At 43.8% G+C, this 16,625-nt stretch overlaps 1 protein-coding gene across 1 annotated transcript in view; it reads right to left on the reverse strand.

The window, feature by feature from the left end:
• Window positions 1-16,625, reverse strand: part of LOC149441298 (protein CLEC16A-like) — a 217,975-nt gene that overhangs the window by 114,324 nt on the left and 87,026 nt on the right. The window contains exon 3 of the mRNA XM_089657505.1: window positions 5,687-5,820. Coding sequence (XP_089513631.1) covers window positions 5,687-5,820 — 134 coding nt within the window. The remainder of the gene's footprint in view (window positions 1-5,686; window positions 5,821-16,625) is intronic.

Raw genomic sequence — 16,625 nt, forward strand, 5'->3', positions numbered from 1 at the left:
AAAGACGTTGCTACCGGTCGGGATTGACCAACTAGGGGAAGAATGTAATCCTTTATGATCCGACCTAGATAAGATCAGAGGCCACCTTTCTGAATCTGAAGCCAGGGTGTCGACTGTGAAAGAGCTACAAAAGAAGCGCAAGACCTTTAACGAAGAACGTCATCGTTTACAAAATCGTAACATCAAATATCGCTTGCTTGATCAGAGTCGTCTACGAGTACAACATGACAACTAAATTTTTTGATACCCCAGGTGAGGTGGACTCCTGGCTGGAAATGCTGCGGCAAGACCTATCCATGTTATTATTTATTACATCGAGTTTATATAGCGCCAAAGGGTTTGCTCAGCGCTGTACAATAGGGGGGACAATACATGGCACAGTACAACAAAAACAGACAGCGTACGAGGGGTAAGAGGGCCCTACTCTTTCAAGCTTACAATCTAGGAGGGAGGGGGTAGTGGAACAATAGGAAGTGGCTGAGGGGAATGCAGTGGCTGAGGGGGATGAAGTGGTAGGAGGAATGAGGGAGGATGGCCGTTAGGTGAGGGTGGGGTAGGCTTCCCTGAAGAGATGGGTTTTGAGGGAGCACCTGAATGTGGGGAGGGAAGGCGACAGTCGGATGGATTGGGGCAGTGAGTTCCAGAGGATAGGGGAGGACCTGGAGAAGTCCTGCAGTCGTGCATGGGAGGAGGAGACCAGGGAGCAGGATAGAAGGAGGTCCTGTGAGGAGCGAAGGGTACGGGTAGGGTGGTACTTGGGGATCAGGTTGGTGAGGTAGTCAGGGGCAGTGTTATGAACGGCTTTGTAGGTCAGGATTAGAAGTTTAAATTTGATGCGTTGGGCAATCGGGAGCCAGTGGAGGGAGAGGCAGAGGGGAGTGGCAGAGGTGGAGTGGGTGGTGAGGTGGATGAGTCTGGCCGCTGATTCAGGATGGTCTGGAGCGGGGAGAGTATGCACTTGAGTAGGCCAATGAGAAGAGAGTTGCAGTAGTCAAGGCGTGAGATGGAGTGTACAAGAAGTTTGATGGTGTCTGGGGTGAGGAAGGCACGTATCTTGGCAATAGTGCGGAGATGGAGCCTGCATGTGTTTGCAAGTGATTTGACATGAGGGATGAAGAAGAGGTTCGAGTCAAGAATGACGCCAAGGACTTTGGCTTGCGGGGCGGGAATGATAGTGGTGTTGGTGGTGGTGATGGATAGGCTGGGGGGGGGGGGGGGTGTGGGCAGGGGGAAAGACGAGGAGTTCGGTTTTGGAGATGTTAAGCTTGAGGAAATGTTTCCTTCTGGTTTGCACCTGTCATGACATACCACCACTTCTGGGATGCTGTCTTTGGGACAGACTCCTCCATATCCATCACATTCTCTTATCGCTCTATGGGAGGACCATGGCCATTTTCACTTGCAGATGTGGTGGAGGACCGTATATCTGGGCCTGCAGGGGTTGATGTTACCTCTTTATTTCTGCTGTGCCTGGGGAAACCTGTTTTTCTGTCATGCTGGAGTACAATGTTAAATCGTCATAGTGGTTATTCTCCACCTTTACCAGCTTACACTACCTTTCCCTTATGGACATCTGTTGTTCAGGAGTACTCCACACTGAGATGCTTTTCTGCTTATTTACGGAGTAATCTAGCTATTCCCCACCCGACTATCTTCGGTGATTGTATGTAGGTGAACCCTCCTTCTACTACCAGTTTGGACTTCGTCACTGAGGAAGTTCCACTTCCAGTTTAGGGAATTAAACTGACCTAAATTGTCTGTTGGGGTATTATGGTCAGTAGGGAGTTCATTACGGTTTTTCAACTGTACACTAAATTTCTCTTATGGTTCTGTGCTGCTCTATACAAAACACTGCCTATCTCCTTTATGATATTTGGGTTTTGGCATTCTCCAGGGCTACATGAGGAATTTTGGTTTCCACCTTGGGGTTATCCAGTTGTGATTTTCCCTGTTCTCTTTAGTATATGGAGTTGAAATTAATATTGTAGAATGTTAGGGGTATCAATGGACAAATTTAAAAGAGCACTCATGTTTAAATATTTGAATCATCACAAGCCTCATATCTTGCTCCTGCAAGAAACCCACCTTATGGGGAATATTAGCTTTACGCAGATCTTGGACCCAACACTCCTTTCACTCCACTTATTCGTTATGCTCGGGGAGTTGCCATTCTCCTAAATAAATCCTTAGCATATAAGACAGTGCACCTAATTACTGACCCTCTGGGCACATTATATTGTTACTGGAAATAAGAGCTGTTGTGTTAGCTGTAGTCAATGTATACAGTAGGTTCCTCCTCCCTTTAACCAGCAGGTCCTGTATACCATATATGACAGACATGCTCCTCTCCAGTTTTCCCAATTGTATATTGCAGGTGATTTCAACTCGACTCTTGATGCACGCTTAGATTCCTCTAACCCTCTCAGAGCGTATAGCCCTGACTTACGTCATTGGGCTCAGGCTTTTGAGTTTACTGAAATCTGGAGATGGAAACACCCCTCTACTAGAGCCCACTTTTGTTTCTCATCCACGCATTAATCAGCCTTCCACTTAGACCTTATTTTTGGAAATACTTGAGCCTTGTCATCGGTGCAAGGAGTCTCCTATCTACCCACGGGTCTGTCAGATCATGCCCCTATAAAGCTCAGAGTTACCCTATCAACTGCCCGCCATTCTGACTGTTGGCATCTAACACATCGATGGATACAGGACCCACAAGTTGGGGAGGTTATCTCCCCTGCAATGTCCCTTTATTGGGAACTGAATGATAACTCTGCTCCAGCTCCAATGGTATGGGATGCGTTTAAAGCGCATTTCCGAGGGGAATAGATCTCGGCCATCAAGATGGTTAGACGGGATCTGTCCTTGGAGTTACAAAAGTTGGAAGACAGTGAATCATTGGCGGCAGCAAATTTTTCTGCCTCTCCGACCTCAGATAATTTTAATTTACTTGCTCAGATGAAAAGCAACTTCTCCCTTCACCTAAACTCTGCTACACATTTGGATCTCAGGTCCCTGGCAGCTAGGGTCTTTGAGTCTGGGGACAAGAATGGCAAATTGCTAGCTAATCTGGCGGCAGATTCTAGGGCTCATACGGTTATCTCCACTATTACCTGTGCAGGTGGCACTATGACTTCTGACCCTGACTGCATCTTACAGGAATTCACTAATTATTATGGTGGTCTGTATGGTACCGGTTCTAGTGTGGTTGGATCAGAACTTTGATTATTTGTCTGCTCTGGATCTCCCTCGACGTTTGCAGGAGGCGGCTGCACAGCTTGACAAAGACTTTATGGTTGAAGAAATTGAGTCAGCTATACGATCTTTACCAGGTATCAAGACTCCTGGTTAAGACAGTATATTAGGGGAATGGTATAGGATGTATGCTGCTACACTGGCACCTAGGCTTCTTCGAGTGTAGATCACAATTGACACTGTCCCCTTCAATGTATCAGGCCCATATCATTCTATTGCCTAAACCCAGCAAGGACCGGTCTCAATGTGCCTCTTATAGGCCTATTTAATTGCTCAATTATGATTAGGGATGCACCGAAATTTCGGTGGCCGAAAACACCCCTTTCGCCCGTTGGCCGATATGAAAAAAAGCACCAATACAGGTGCCTAAAAAACCCAGCCCCTCGCTGCCGCCCACCCAGGCCAATTTTCAGCTTTCAGAGCTGTCACACTTTGAATGACAACCGCACAACACTATACCCATATGAAATTTTTATCAATTTTTTTCACACAAATAGAGCTTTATTTTGGTGGTATCACCACCACTGGTTGTTTTATTTTTTGTACTAAAAGCGAAAAAAAAGAGCAAACATTAAAAAAAAAAAGAAAAAAAAAAGGGGCTTCTTTGTTTCTATTATAAAATTGTGCAAACAGGTAGTTTTTCTCCTTCACTGATGTGCATTCATGGGCACGGATAGGCGACACTGATGAGGCAGCACTGGTAGGCACCGATATGCAGCAATGATGGCAACTGATAGCCGGCACTGACTATCAGTGCAGATGTCAGCTTTGACAGTTGCCGATTACTGGCAGTACTCTCCTCACGTTGTGACAGCTCGGTGGTGGTTAAATACCACCAAAAGAAAGCTTGGTCTCAAAAAAATTATAAAAATTACATATGGGTACAGATTTGCATGACTGAGCAATTGTTATTCAAAGTGTGACAGTGCTTAAAACTGAAAATTGGCCTGGGCAGGAAGGGGGTAAAAGTGCCCAGTATTGAAGTGGATAATACCGCAGTGGTGGTGCAACCCTTCAGTGGTTGCACATATTTAATTTTGTTTTTTTGTGGGATACAATATAATTTGGAAGCTTTGCATTTTGGAGATATTTAACATACCTGTATTTGCAACATCACAGTGGCGGTGGACCCCCAACATTGACATTTTTTACTTCTTGAGTTTATATGGTTTTTATATTGTCTACATTGGTGAATTAACATATGTTGAATCAGTTTGGTCACAATACTATCAGATATTTGCAACATTGCTTGATATTTTGAGATATGATAGGTCTGTTAATGTAGAGCAGTACTCTTAAGGTTTATTTAATGCAGGGACACATTTGGTGCTTTGCAGCAACATTAAAATAATTTGAAGGTAATTGAAGCAAAGACTACACAGGCTGTGCAGAGATTACACATTTAGTTCTGTACACAGACTGTGGACAAAACGCGCCCCCCGCCCAAAAAAAAAAAAAAAGAAATTTCATGCTTGTGTGGTTGGCTTATTGATTTTCTCAGAAGTCAAATTTTGGGCATCCTCTGCAAGTGAAATACTCCCAAAGAGAAATTGGGTCAAATTGGGTCAAATGGATGCAGGCCTTGCCACTTTCCTCATAGGAGCCCTGCAAGTGCAGTAGCTGATTGATAATTATGAAATCATCCCATACAGATTTACTCTGCATATGGATACAAACAAAACGCATTTCTTCAGAAAAAAAAAAAAAAAAAAGTAGGAATCTGCAACAAAGTTTGTTAAGATCCTTGCACATAGATCACCCAGAAGGGAATGTTTTTTCTCAACAAATGAGGAATTATGCAGATCATAAATGGGTCAAAATTCTGAATGATTTTTCTTTAGAAAATGAGAAATTTTGTGCATTTTGCAATATGATGGTGCCACCATTGATCCCGAAACTCCACCATCCAAGCCTTCAAGTTCACCTCATATTGCTACAAAAAAGAATGTTTGTGACTGGGAATCTTCTTTTCTTTCCAGGCCACAGCCCATGCTCATTTCTCTTTTGATTAGATTTCTCATGATTCTTCCATCATTGATTAGAATTTTGTTCATTTTTCAGAAAACTTCCAACATGCGTGATCACTCAAAGATGGCCGCAAGAAAATCAGCCAATGCTGCAGCCCACTAATGGTGCAAAATTTGAACGAAAATTCTTTGTTATGGACTCTTGAAAAAAAATTCTTTTGGAATGTAACCCATGTATGGCCTGCATTACTCTTGAAAGGCCTGAGGAGAACAGACAGATGTCCTGAGTTGCAAAGCCAACCGTATAAAGGAATAGATCTGAAACATGCTTTGCAAGGGTGTTAAGCTAAATGCAAGAACCGTATAGTGCTTCTGACAGGAAAAAGGAAATATTCTTTACTTTTTACATTGCACATAATTCACCATTTCGGTTTTTATCAAAGTCAGCTTTCATTTGTACTTACAAAGAGATGTCTCATGATTTATATTCTCAAACAGCATATTCAGTGTCTGAAGAAGCTGCCCACAAACATAGCGACCGGACTTCTGCCGTAAGATGTTAAGAAAGAACACAAACATATTCTTTTCCAGAAAGAAGCTGTAAAGCAGAGATGACAAGCAAATTCAAAAGATCAAACTGTTACTCTCCAATATTCAAAGCAGCATGGTTTACTGAGGGAACACAATGTCAGACTAAAGGGCTCACTCAGATTATGGGCGGTAACCTGCAATTTTCTGCCCGGGATAAATGTAGTTTACCGCTGGGCATACACAAGACAACTACTTTCTCTATGCCCCATTCACATCACAATGCTGGTGTGAAATGTGGTGTGTTGCAATGCGTACACAAAAGCAGCATGTCTGCATATTTCTACACCACACTGGATGACACTGCATGATACCACACAGCACGACACAATGCAGAGTAGATGCCAGGAAACACACCACAGAGTGAATACTTCCCTAGCCTAATGTGACTGAATTTGTTGACTATATCACACATGTATTGGACCAGGATGGTGCTAATGACAGTCTAGATTGATATCAGCAAAGCATTTAACAAGATACCACATAGTAATCTCAAAATACATTTTGTACAAGCTAGGACTTAACCATTGGGTGGATCAGTGGCTATGCAGTTTCTCAACCATTTTTCCAGTCAAGGTCCTCATTAACTACTTGCCTACTGAGCACTTATACCCCCTTCTTGCCCAGACCAATTTTCAGCACTGTCACAATTTGAATGACAATTGCGTGGTCACGCAACAATGTACCCATATGACATTTTTGTAATTTTTTTTCACACAAATAGAGCTTTCTTTTGGTGGTATTTAATCACCCCTGGGGTTTTTAATTTATGTGCTATAAAAAAAAAAAATCTGAAAAAAAAGTTTTTCTTTGTTTCTATGATACAATTTTGCAAACAGGTAATTTTTCTCCTTCACTGATGTGCATTGATGAGGCTGCACTGACAGGCAGCAATGATGGGCACTGATTAGCGGCACTAATGAAGTGGCACGAATAGGCAGCACTGATGAGCTGGCACTGTTATGCAGCACTGATGGGCACTGATTGGCAGCACTGCTGGGTGCCACTGCTGGGCATATTTGGGTGGCACTGCTAGGCACTGATGCATGGAACTCCTTGGCACTTGTGGGTGGCACTGCTGGGCACTGATCATCAGTGCCCTTATGATCAGTGCCGATCTGTTTTCTGACAATTGCCGGTTATCGGCAGTACTTTAATCAAGCTGGGACAGTGTGAGGAAACTGCAGCCGATAACTGGCAACTGCATTTACCCGGTGATCTGCTGTGTCATTGGACACAACTGATCACGTGGTAAAAGGCCGCTGTGATTGGCCTTTTACCACATCACATGATCAGCTGTGTCTGTAGGACACACGATCACGGAGATTGCCGGGTGCACACCACTGGGGGCGCGCAGTAGGGCGCGTTCTGGGAGGATGTCATATGACACCCTCCCAGAACTGGACAACCGCACTGTAGCCGTCATTCGGCTATAGCGTGGTTGGCAAGTAGTTAAAATGCTTCACAATCTCAAGGTACCCCATTCTAAAATGTAAAAAAACTAAAAAAACTTACATAACACAGCAACATCCACACACGTAGGACACCCAACATACATTTATTTGTCCACACTAGTACTGGTCAGTATTTCAATGTTTCTCTTCTCCCTCGGTTTTTTTTCACTCAGTCAGCTAATGTGACCCAGTGTTGATGGAGAGGGGCAGGGGAGGGGACAAACAAGGATGATGTACAGGCATCCAACATCCTCCTCATCAACCATTGACATCACTGGTTGTTAGTATCCGAACAGCTAGAAGGTATTAATGATGCACAATAAAAACCTGTGGCTTCATGGAACTAAAAGGCTGGCTTGGTCCACACGCTGACTTGTATACATTTTTGAGCAATTTTTAGGAATTTTGCCAAAGGACACCCTGAAGGGACCCTGGTTGAAAAAGGCTGGGCTAAGAGGAAAGACTGTGGTTTTAAACGTGCTTCATTCAGAACAGAGAACAGTCATTAGTGGTGTGCCACAATGCTATGTACTAGGTCCTGTTCTATTTTGGACTCATTCACATGGGCGCACCAATCGGTACACTTTTCAGAGGGCCGTGTTTTCCTGCCACACTCAGATGGTTCATGCAGCCAGCTTGTGCAAATGACAGTCTGACTGCTGCTGGAATCTTCACACAAATTCCAGTGTACATCTGTGCAGGACCTGTGTTTGTCTGTGTTTTGCACCATGCAACTGTCTTTAGCAGAAATACAGGCAAGGATGTGCTTGAAGATCCATGCAACCATTAGCCTGTATTTGATTTAAATAGGCTGACTGCACAGGCCACATGTGCCTCCTGGGTGGTTAAACATGATCTTCTGTATGTGTTTGTGCGCCAAAGTGAATGCAAACGTAAAGTAGTATTAGAAGCCATTTAAGAAAAAAAAAAAGGTATGTATGTATGTATGTATGTATATATTGATCTATCTATCTAGATTGATCTCAAACATGTTATGGTATTGTCAGAGCAGGTCTCCCGCAGGAGCCCCTGGTCCCTCCCTCCTGCCAAGCACTCAAGTAGGCTTGCTCCTGATTCACTTCTCTGCGTGTCAGAGTGTTGTGGCTCAGCCCCACCTCCTCTCTCTCCTCATTGGCTCACTGACTGTGATTGACAGCATCACAAGGCCATAGCTCCAGCTTCAGTAAGAATGGTGTTATTGAGGTCATAGGCGGCATTCCTCCTCCAAACACGGTGAGTTGAGTTGATGCCAAAGAGCTCAATTTTGGTCTCATCTGACCACAACACTTTCAACCAGTCCTCCTCTGCATCATTCAGATGTTCAGTGACAGACTTCAGACGGGCCTAGACGAGCTTTCTTGAGCAGAGGGACCTTGCGGGCACTGCAGGATTTCAATCCTTGTCGGCGTAGTGTGTTACCAATTGTTCTCTTGGTGACTATAGTCCCAGCTGCCTGGAGATCATTGACAAGATCCTCACGTGTAGTTCTGGGATGATTCCTCACTGTTCTCATGATCATTGACACGCCACGAGCTCAGATCTTGCATCGTGCACTAGACCTAGGGAGACGGACAGTTATTTTGTGTTTCTTCCATTTGGGAATGATTGCACCAACAGTTGTCACCTTCTCACCAAGCTGCTTGGCGATAGTTTGATAGCCCAGTCCAGCCTTGTGTAGGTCTACAATCTTGTCCCTGACATCATTGGACAGCTCTTTGGTCTTTGCCATGGTGGAGAGTTTGCATTTTGATTGTTTAATTGCACCTGTGGACAGGTGTCTTTTATAAAAGGTAACATGAGGTTAGCATTCCCTTTAAGACACGGCTTCTAATCTCAGCTTGTTACCTGTATGAAAGACACCTGGTAGCAAGAAATCCTGCTGAATGATAGGGGATCAAATACTTATTTCCCTCATGAACATGCAAATCTGTGCATAATTTGTTAGACGTGCATTTCTTTTGAATTTTTGTTGCTATTCTGTCTCTCAATGTTACAATACACCTACCATTTGATTTTTAGACTGATCCCCTGCTGATTTTGAATGTTTGCCCACTCACAAAGAAACGAGCAAATACTTATTTCCTTCGCTGTACATGTCTTCATGGAACTTGCTTTGTGCACTGGTGCACAGTCATGTTGGAACAGGAAGGGGTCATCCTCAAACTGTACCCAAAAATTTGAGAGCATGAAATTGCCCAAAATGTCTTGGTATGCTGCCGCTTTAAGAGTTCCCTTCACTGGAACTAAGGGGCCAAGCCCGACCCCTGAAAAACAACCCCACACCCCAATCCCTCCTCCACCAAACTTTACACTTGGCACAAAGCAGTCAGGCAAGTACCATTCTCCTGGCAACCACCAAACCCAGAAACGTTCATCGGATTGCCAAACAGAGAAGAATGATTTGTCACTCCAGAGAACACGTCTCCACTGCTCTACAGTCCAGTGGTGGCGAGCTTTAAACCACTGCATCTGACGCTTTACATTGCACTTGGTGATGTAAGGCCTGGATGTAGCTGCTCGGCCATAGAAACCTATTCCATGAAGCTATGTATTTTTGTTGTGCTAATCTGAAGGCCACACGAATTTTTGAAGTCTTTAGCTATTCAGTCTGCAGACAGTAGGCAACTTCTGCGCAATGTGCGCTTCATCATGCGCTGACCCCTCTCTGCTCTGTCATGTTACGTGGCCTACCACTTTGTGGCGGAGTTGTAGCACGCTGATCACACAAACGTACCAAGAGCTGTAGATCAGAAAATGATTTCAGGGGTTCCCCGACGTCTCAAACTTTGAACCTTGGAGGAACCTTTGGCAAAAAGGTTGACAAACCCTGCACTAATTCATAACAAAGATGACATATTTACTATCATATTTATAGTCCCCAGCTTTTAATGAAGTTTAAGTAGTTTGTTTGGACCAAACGATTCCCTTCATTAAGGGATGCAGCAGCTGGAAGTGCTATATAAAACTGTACATTATGGAATATATATACAGTTTTGTACTATTAATAAATTCTCCTTCGGGAAACATTATAGGTGGATTTCAGTCAACTATGGATTATATTCAAGTCTGTATATCTGTAAATTAGTTATCTCTGCAGTTGCATGGTAACTTGAGGACTTTATCATAAGCACTTCCCCAGAAACAATGGTTATAGGATTCAGATCAAGACTTTACTGGGGGCCTAGGATACACTTTCCCAATAGAGCTACATAAAAAAACTTTAATAAGTTAGGATTGTAAGCTCGAAAGAGCAGGGCCCTCGATCCCCTCATATTTTGCATTGTATTGGTATTGTTCTGTCACATGTTCTGTCCCCCTTTGTAATGTACAGCGCTGAGTGAACTATTGGCGCTTTATAAATACTGTATAATAATAATAACTTATTTATTACAGATACTTATATAGCGCTGTCAATTTACGCAGCACTTTACACATATATTGTGCATTAACATCAGTTCCTAACCCCAAGGAGCGTACAATCTAAGGTCTTTAACTTTCACACATACACATTCTAAGGTCAATGTAGACAGAATGCAAAAAATATATAGTCAGTGAGCGCTTAATGGTCTAGCAGCTATAGCACATAAAGGTAACCAAGTAAAAACCTCATAAGACTAATAACTCATAAAAGTGCAGCGCTTAAACAATTTATCTCAAATGAATAAATTATAACAATATAAAATTGTAAAATAGTGACAGTTCATGGTAAGGTGTTTGATACAGGAGTTGATGGTGACTTCAAACTTCAGTGGTGTGCCAATAAATTATAGTAAAAATACACACTCATCAGATGCATATCTTTAAATACGCATGTAAAATGATATAACTAGAGGTCCCCCTCTCAGGATGGGATGGATGGGTTGTGCCGTTTAACGGACTCTCCTCCCTCTGGGTGGTATGCAGATACAGAGATGTCTCCCTTGGTGGGTGCAAATAGAATCCAACCAGAGGCCTCCTTAATGGATGGGTGGACGCTTGTCAGCCAGTAATGGAACAGCTCCCTCCTCTGGAACGGTGCCACATATGACTCTGCTACTGTATCATCCGGGGGGGGGGGCTCTTTCAAGTTGTTTCTTGGAAGCAGGTGCCTGGACAGACCATAAAAACTGATGAGATCGAGATGTAGCCACCAATCAGAGAGAGAGACGCGAACCAAGCGTGATCAATGTAGACAGCAGCTAAATTAACCTACCAGCATGTCTTTGGAGTGTGGGAGGAAACTGGAGTATTTGGAGGAAACCCACACAGGCACAGGGAGAACATGCAGACTCTAGGCAGGTAGAATGGTGTTGTGATTCGAACAAATGACCCTAGTACTGCTAAGCGGAAGGAAGAAACTTGTTGCACCAAAATGAAAATTCCTGGACTGAAACTTCACAATGTATTTGTCCGAAAACCGAAATGCACAGTTTTTTTTATTTTTTATATAGATTATATTCAACTTTTTAATTAAAATCATGAATGTAAAAGAATATGAATTTAGTTTCAGCACCTTTTCGGCCAATAGGTTTTCACACTCAGCAGTTTTTGCAGCGCTTTTACGTAAACAAAAAAAAAAAAAAAAGCTCAAGAAAAATGTATCCCTTTAAATTCAATGTATGTGTTCACAATGGTCCGTTGCACTTCCCTTGCAGTTTTAAAAACCCCCCTTGCTGCATTTTTGGTGCAGATTTGGCAAATGGGAAAAAAAAAAAAAAAAAAAAAAAAAAACACAACACCTCCATATTGAGGCCAGGTTCACACGGGCTTTTTGCAGAAATGCACTACAGTCCATTTAACATGGTTTCCTATGAGACATGTCCATATATATGCTTTTTTGAGCTACTGCGTTTTTGGAAAGGGTCCAAGGAAACCATGATGTAAACGGGAACTCTGATGTAAAGAGCAATACTGTGGACCATGATGTAAAAGGTTTACATCATGGTCTGAAGAATATCCTTTTACATCACCCTTGAACTGTAAGGGGGGACCCTTCAGATACTGATGTAAAGGACAACTCTGAGGTAAGGGGGAATGCTAGGAACTTGTATGTGCTGGTGGTGGTGTGAGGGGGACTCTGGTGATCAGTACACACACAGTCAGTAGCCTGTTCAGTGTGATCCCTGTCCCCTCCCTCTTCTGTGAGCAGAACAGGTTAGGTATCGCTGTGTGCAGATACACCTCACTGACAGAGTACCTGTGCCCTCTCCTCTGCGCCTAAACTGAATGACCCCAGCATGGACTCCTCCGCTCACTTCCCTCCCCCAGTACCCTCACTCACATAATCATCAGTCACTAAGTGTTCCGTACTCCCAAGCCAGCTAGCAGGAACCCTCAGGTGGAAGGAAACCTAGGGAGTGCAACGCTGGAAGGTGGAGCAGCTAAAGGAGGAAGTCAAATCCTCCTCCTCTGAATTCCAGGGCCTCCCTACAGTAGATAGGACTATTGGTTGCAAGGATGCCAGGCAGGCCTAACAGGTGGGCAGCAGCATCAGGACTTGGAAAAGAGCTAAACAGGCAGTCCACCGCCATACAGCCTACATGTGGAAACCAGTCTCCCTATTTTAATTAATAGTTTTGCACCCTTGTAACAACAGGGACGGTTGCCAACCCTGATGGGGCCCCCAGACAATGCCCGATTGCCTGGATAGTCAGTCCACCCCTGGGGCTGACAAAAGCTCAGGTGCTAAGATGCAATTCCTAGTCACCATGGCAACCTAGCACCTGGGATTTGTCGAGCCCTGCATTAGATCATCTCTCTCCATAGAGGGGCTTTTCACAGCACATATGGTGTATCCCTTGTGATAGCAATAAAGTTGACAAAAAAAATGTAAAAGATATAGCGTTGAAAAAATAAATAGATTATAGTAAATAAAAAAATATTAAAAATAATAAATAAAAATATTTAAAGCGCCTCTGTCCCCACAAGCAAATGCGAAGACACATGCAAGTCCGGCATGCATACAGTTGCAAGAAAAAGTATGTGAACCCCTTAGGATTATGTGGAGTTTTGCATGAATTGGGCATAAAATGTGCTCTGAACGTCATCTAAGTCACAACAATAGAAGAACACAGTCTGCTGAACATAATACTACACAAACATTAGATGTTGCCATGATTTAATTGCACATAACATGTAAACATTCACAGTGCAGGGAGGAAAAAGTATGTGAACCTTTGGACTTAATAACCGGTTGACCCTCCTTTGGCAGCAATAACCTCAACCAAACGTTTCCTGTAGTTGCAGATCAGACCTGCAAAGCGATCTGGAGAAATTTTGGACCACTCCTCTTCACAAAACTGTTTCAGTGTAGCAATATTCTTGGGATGTCTGGTGTGAATCGCTCTCTTAAGGTCATGCCACAGCATTTCAATCGGGTTGAGGTCAGGACTCTGACTGGGCCACTCCAGGGCCACTCCAGAAGGCGTATTCTGTGCTGTTGCAGCCATTGTTTTGTTGAATTACTTGTATGCTTTGGGTCATTGTCCTGTTGCATCACCCATCCTCTGCGGAGCTTCAGTTGGCGGACAGATGGTCGTACATTTTCCTGCAAAATGTCTTGATAAACTCTGGAATTCATTTTCCCATCAATGACAACAATCCGTCCAGGTCCTGAGGCAGCAAAGCAGCCCCAAACCATGATGCTCCCTCCGCCATGTTTTACAGTGGGGATGAGGTTTTGATGTTGGTGTGCTGTGCCTTTTTTTCTCCACACATAGTGTTGTGTGTTCTTCCCAAACAACTCAATCTTGGTTTCATCTGTCAACAGAATATTTTGCCAGTAGTGCTGTGGAACATCCAGGTGCTCTTTTGCAAACTTCAAACGTGCTGCAATATTCTTTTTGGACAGCAATGGCTTCCTCCGTGGTGTCCTCCCATGTACTCCATTCTTGTCTAATGTTTTCCGTATTGTAGATGTGTCAACAAAAATGTTAGCATGTGCCAGAGATTTCTGTAGGTCTTTAGCTGACACTCTGGGATTCTTTACCTGATGCAGCTTTCTGCGTTGTGCTCTTGCAGTCATTTTTACAGGACGACCATGCCTAGGGAGAGTAGCAACAGTGCTAAACTTTCTCCATTTGTAGACAGTCTGTCTTGCCGTGGACACATGAACATCAAGGCTTATGGAGATACTTTTGTAACCCTTTCCAGCTTCATGCAAGTCAACAATTCTTGATCGCAGGTCTTCTGAGAGCTCTTTTCTGCGAGGCATGGTTCACATCAGACAGTGCTTTTTGAAACCAGTAAACCCAAAACAGGTGTGTGTTTTTTTAAGGGCAGGACAGCTGTCAGCAACACATCCAATATCATCACACTGATTGGAGTCAAGGTTGGCTCACTCCTGGCTCCAATTAGCTCTGGGAGAAGTCATTAAGCTAGGGTCTCACATACTTTTTCCTCCCTGCACTGTGAATGTTTACATGTTATGTGCAATTAAACCGTGGCAACATCTAATGTTTGTGTAGTATTATGTTCAGCAGACTGTGTTCTTCTATTGTTGTGACTTAGATGACATTCAGAGCACATTTTATGCCCAATTCATGCAAAACTCCACGTAATCCCAAGGGGTTCACATACGTTTTCTTGCAACTGTATGTAAAATGGTGATCGCACCACACGTGAGGTATCACTGAGAATGTCAGAGTGAGAGAAATCATTCCAGTGCCATATCTCCTGTGTAACTCTAAATCGGTAACCTGTAAAGGCTTTTAAAGCATTGCCTTTGGATACTTTAACCGTAATTTTTCTCCAATCCATGGGCACACAATTTTATATTCAAATCATTTTTATTAAGATTTTAACAAATACAGTTACAAGTGAAGTAACAAGGAGTGAGCAAGTTCACAGTTGTGCAAATGATTGATAAATTGCTTGACAATTCCAACATAATATGGGGGTAAAGTTTACAAAATTTTAGTTATGTTATGTGACAACCATTGCCTTCAAGTTCCAATACAACTAAGAACATGGGGAAAGGATTGGGGGGGGGGAAATAATGGGGATAGAAAGGACAGGAAAAACTGTAGGGACTAACTAAATGAAACATTATACCAGCCAAAATTATTATTATTATACAGTATTTATATAGCGCCAAAAGGTTTGCTCAGCGCTGTACATTATAGTGGGGGACAGTACATGAGACAATACAGTAACAAAACAATACACGAGGGGTATGAGGGCCCTGCTCTTTCGAGCTTACAATCTAGGAGAAATAAAATAATAGAAATAACACTGTATACTCCATATTGGGTGAGCTATCAGAATTTTACTGTACATTTTGGATTTCATGACCATAGAGACCAGGAATGGGTAAATTTGGTATAGGAAATGTTGTTGAGGGCAAATCTCCATTCCATTTCACATTGCAAGTTCAGATCACTAATCATCATAGCTATAGATGGTGATGTAAGGTGATACAGGAGGAAATGGCTGTGGGGGATGGAGGGGTGGGAGTGTGGGGGATGGAGTGGTGGAAGGAGTGGAGGTTAGTTGTTAGGTGAGGTTAGGTGAGGTTGGGGTAGGCTTCCCTGAAGAGGAGGGTTTTCAGGGTGCGCCTGAAGGTGAGGAGGGTAGGTGACAGTCTGATAAATTGGGGAAGAGAATTCCAGAGGATGGGGAAGTCCTAGAGAAGTCCTGCAATCGGGCGTGGGAGGAGGAGACCACGGAGCTAGAGAGTAAGAGGTCCTGTGAGGAGCAGAGGGCACGGGTAGGGTAGTATTTGGGTATCAGGTCAGTTATGTAGTTCAGGGCGGCATTGTGAATGGCTTTGTAGGTCAGAGTTAGCAGTTTGAATTTGATGCGTTGGGCAATCGGGAGCCAATGAAGGGATTGGCAGATGTGGAGCGCTTGGTGAGGTGGATGAGTCTAGCTGCTGAGGATCGACTGGAGTGGGGATAGCGTTCGTTTGGGTAGGCCAGTGAGAAAGGAATTGCAATAGTCCAGGTGTGAGATGATGAGGGAGTGTACGAGTTGTTTGGTGGTGTCTGGGGTGAGGAATGGAGATGTTGCGGAGGTGGAGCCTGCAAGATATAGATAGCAGTTGGATGTGGGGTAGGAAGGAGAGGTGGGAGTCCAGGGTGACACCCAGGACTGTGGCGTGTGGGGTGGGAGAGATGGTGGCGTTGTTAGTAGTGATGGAGAGGATGGGGGGGGCACGGGGTGGGGGGGGGGGGAAGAGACCAGGAGCTCGGTTTTGGATAGGTTAAGTTTGAGGAAATGGAGCGACATCCAGTCTGATATGTCGTTTAGGAGGTGGGCGATGCGGGCAGAGTGAGGGGGTGAGGTGGGGGGTGGAGAGGTAAATTTGGGTGTCGTCAGCATAGAGGTGGTAATTGAAGCCATGGGAGTGAATAAGTTTGCCAAGGGAGGAGGTATGGATGGA

Source organism: Staurois parvus, unplaced genomic scaffold (assembly GCF_062004578.1).
Source record: "Staurois parvus isolate SC_StPar_1 unplaced genomic scaffold, SC_StPar_1.0 ptg001007l, whole genome shotgun sequence".
In the NCBI taxonomy this organism is placed as follows: Eukaryota; Metazoa; Chordata; class Amphibia; order Anura; family Ranidae; genus Staurois; species Staurois parvus.